Source organism: Pteropus medius, unplaced genomic scaffold, assembly GCF_902729225.1.
Source record: "Pteropus medius unplaced genomic scaffold, Ma_sr-lr_union100, whole genome shotgun sequence".
Taxonomy (NCBI): domain Eukaryota; kingdom Metazoa; phylum Chordata; class Mammalia; order Chiroptera; family Pteropodidae; genus Pteropus; species Pteropus medius.
In genome coordinates, this window is record NW_024349553.1 from 1 (window position 1) to 3,973 (window position 3,973).

The 3,973-nt window shown below is 44.7% G+C and overlaps 1 protein-coding gene across 1 annotated transcript; it reads right to left on the reverse strand.

Moving 5' to 3' along the window:
• Positions 1-2,660: 2,660 nt before the first annotated feature.
• On the reverse strand, positions 2,661-3,692 carry LOC120618836 (melanoma-associated antigen B1-like). Its single transcript, XM_039882880.1, has one exon. It carries the CDS (start codon positions 3,690-3,692, stop codon positions 2,661-2,663), a length of 1,032 nt encoding a protein of 343 aa, XP_039738814.1.
• Between the last annotated feature and the right edge of the window lie 281 nt (positions 3,693-3,973).

Sequence of the window (3,973 nt, forward strand, 5' to 3'; positions counted from 1 at the left end):
ATTAGAGGAACCCAGATAGGATCACAAGATATATCATAATTAAAATGCCAAATGTTAAAAAGGAAGAGAGAATCTTACAAGCAGCAAGAGAAAAGCAGTTAGGTATCTACAACGGAGCACCCATAGACTGATTTTTGCTGATTTCTCCACAGAAACTCTGCAGGCAGAAGGGACTGGCAGGAAATATTCAAAGTGGTGGAAAGCAGAGACCTGCAACCAACACTCTTCTACTCAGCAAGGGGATCATTTAGAATCAAAGGACAGATAAGAGCTTCCCAGACAAGGAAGGGATAAAGGAGTTCATCAGCACCTTGCCACAATTACAAGAAATGTTAGAAGGATGAAAAGAAGAAGATGGAGGAGGAGGAGGAGGAAGAGGAGGAAGAGGTGGAGGAAAGAGTAGGAAGGAGAAGGAATGGGAAGAAAAGAGAAGAAGAAAGAAGGAAGCAGAAAATGGAGGAAAAAGAATAAATATATGAATGTTAAAATAGCAATAAGTACATACCCGTCACGATTTACTTTAAGTGTTAAGAGATTAAATACTCCAGTCAAAAGACATAGAATGGCCCAATGGATGTGAAACAAGGCCCTCGCATATGCTGGGCACGAGAGACTCACTTCAGATTGAAGGACACCCAAAGAAATGATAAAAGACAGGGTATCAAAATGGAAATGCTAAGAACAACAACAACAAAGGCTGGGTAGCAATGCTTAGGTCAGACAAAATAGACATTAAAAGAAAGGCTATAACAAGAGACTAAGAATGACCCAGTAATCCCACCTCTGGGTATTCATCCCAAGAAACCGAAATTGAAGAGACATATGAATCCACATGTTCGTTATTTACAATTGTCAAGACACGGAGGCAACCTCGGTGTCCATTAATAAATGACTAAAGAAAGAAGAGCTGGTACATAGATGCAGTAAAATATTAATGACTCAGCCAGAAACAAGACCGAAATTTTGCCATCTGCAACAACATGGATGGTCCTACATTAGAGAAAGTCAGAGAAGGACAAATGCCATAAGAGTTCACTTACACGTGAAGTCTAAACACCAAAACAAATAAACAAAACGGAATCAAACTCGTAGATACAGAGAACCTATGGATCTTGCCCGATGGGACTGGGGAGGGGGCACAGTGATGGGTGAAAAGAGGAAGGGATCAAGTGGTACAAACCGATAGTTACATAATAGTCATGGGGATGTAACGTACAGCATGGGGAATATAGTCAATAATATTTTAAAAACTATGTATGGTCCGATGGGTACTGGATTTAGAGGGAAGAGCAGTTCCTCAGTTTTAGAAATGTCTGGTCACAGTGTTGTATACCTTAAACTAATACAATATTGCAAACAAAATGTAACTGAAAAACTGAAAAAATCCTTAGAAAAAAGAATAAGGGTCACAGGTTGCGTCTCACGGTGGGAGAGTAGAATAGTGGGCTTACCATAATTAAGACCAGCCGTCTACATTGATCCTTACCATTTACTAGCCCCATGACTTTTGGCACATTACAAACTCTAAGTCTATGAGACAGGCTGTCCACTGTCCAGCGAGTCTGATCGGCCCTGTCTTCTGAGACTGGTAGCATATATGTGATCTAGAGAAAGCACCTGTCACTGTGCCTGTCTTGTATTGAGACATTAGGCAATAGTAAATATTTCTATGATTATCTTGACCTCAGAGATTACCATTCATCCAACTGGGATTTCTTTTTTCATTTCTTTTTCTTCCATTTTTCTTTTTTGACATCTAAGGCATGTCATGAAATATGCAGCGATCTGGGGTGGGGGGGGGACCTCCCAGTGGGCGAAAATGCCCCTTAACAATGAAAGCTCAGTAATCTGCTCTCTCTAACCCCTCTTTACTCTCCTTTGAACCTGTTCCTTATGAAGTAGAGCAGACCTCACCCTCTTTTGTAACGATAGCTCCTCCTAGCCTGTATAATTATTCAGGAAAGGGATGGGCCTTCTTTGACTAAACACCCCCAGGGCAAGCATGAAGACTTCCAAAGAGCTGATGCTCCATTAATGACCGTGTAAAAGAAAGCCATGAACAAAGAGGTACACGCACAGTGCTTTATATTCTCAAACATGCTTGACGAACATTAGCAAAGCCAGGTAACATCTTTTAAATGTATAAAAGGAAAGACGAAATGGAGTAAGGCAATGCAAAGCTGACCACGTGTGTGTGTCTCTCTCTCTCTCTATATATATAGATAGATAGATAGATAGATAGATAGATAGATAGATAGATAGACAGATATAATATGTATTTAGATAGATAGATAATATATAGCTATATTATAGATATACATGTTTCTATATTCTGATCCCAAATCTTTCTGTGTGTAGTTATTTATATTTCCAAGGATACTGCTGTCTTAAAGATATGTTATCTTGTTCTACATCACAAAAGGAATTTTATGGATTATCAGTGCATATTTCAAAACCAAAATCTTACTCCTAATCCTGACACACGGCAAGGAACGTGTGATCTGTGTCGTTCACGACTTAAATTCTGAATGTACATAAACTTTCTGTTGAAAAGAACACTGTTTGAAAATGCAAAAAAAGACAAGATACACATTCGTCGATATTAGGAACATAGTTTAACAGGTCTTTCTAACTAGAAAGTGAGGAATCCACCTCAGAGCTCACTCGTGGGGAGGGTCGCGGCTGGACGTGGCCCTGGAGCGTGCTCTGGCTTTGTCAGTAGCCCCAGCCATGGTTGCCGCAGTGGCCCGGGCTCTCTCCTTCTCATCTCTCAAAAGCTCTTCATAATGGGGCGGGAAGTCAGTGGGGAAGGTATCATTGACCTTGCATAAAAAGTCCAGGACTTTCCCCTTGGTGGTTTCAGCTTGGGCTCTTGGGCCCCACAGGAACTCGAAGCGTGGAGGATCACTGCCGGGCACCTGCCGGTACTCAAGGTACTTTTCCTGCACCAAATTCTGGGTGATAATGTCCCTGGGCTCCCCCAAGATGAAGTGTGTCTCTTCATCGTAGACACCCAAAATATTCAGGAGTTCCCAGATCTCCTCCTCAGAGGCGCGGTTGCCATTCAAGAAGATCAAACCCAGCAGAGGCATCAGAATCACTTTTGTAGGAAATCGCAAGGCATTGCTCGTACTCTCATCCCTGCTGTCATCTAGCTTGCAGACAAGGGAATAGGAGTGACCGTTGGGCTTGACTTCCTTCAATTCTAAGCCAAAGACAAGATCCATGCGCTCAGAGGCTTTCTTGAGGATCTCGGGGAAGTGCTCCCTGTACCTTTTGTGGATGACTTTCAGCATGTCTCCCTTTTTAATGGGCTCATTCATTTTGTACTTACACAGCAGGAAGTGCATCAACATACCCGCCTTCCTAGTTAGAAGGTCGTGGCCCGAGCTCTCACTGGAAGGTGCAGCCTGGGAATTTTCACTCTTCTGAACACGGCTCTTGGCACGTACGTCAGATCTTCTGCACGAAACACCTGCGGCGGCACTGGTGGCAGCCGAGACACGTGCAGGTGCCTGGAGACTGCCAGCGACAGAAGAGCTCGAGCCACCATCCCCAGTAACAGGAGGGGAGGAGGCAGTGGCCTCTTCCTCTGCTGTCGCTGCCTGAGCACTCTTAAGACCTTGGGCCTCGGCTCTGTTCTGGCGGCGTTTCTCACGAGCACGGAGCTTACTCTTCTGACCGCGAGGCATGGTGGCTGTGGTCCCGGACAGCAGACAGGACTGTGGCCCACTGGGCAGGGGATTTCGCACCTGCTGGATAGAGAATGACCTGAGGTGAGCACCTCCGACAGGTAGGATCGCCCTTGACTTCACCGAAGGCCTCCTTTACAGGTTACCCTGTGGGCACTGCTCTGGGAACCCACAAGGCTCCTGTTCTCCTGGCCACTCTGTCCCCTGACAATCCCCTAGGAGAACCATAGCACCCATCGTGAGAGCCTCACCCTGCCTCCTACTCACCCTGCCCTGGGTTT

Bases quoted from the DNA above. Each gene is read 5' to 3' on its own strand.
- LOC120618836 (XM_039882880.1), bottom strand. From the start codon at position 3,692: ATGCCTCGCGGTCAGAAGAGTAAGCTCCGTGCTCGTGAGAAACGCCGC.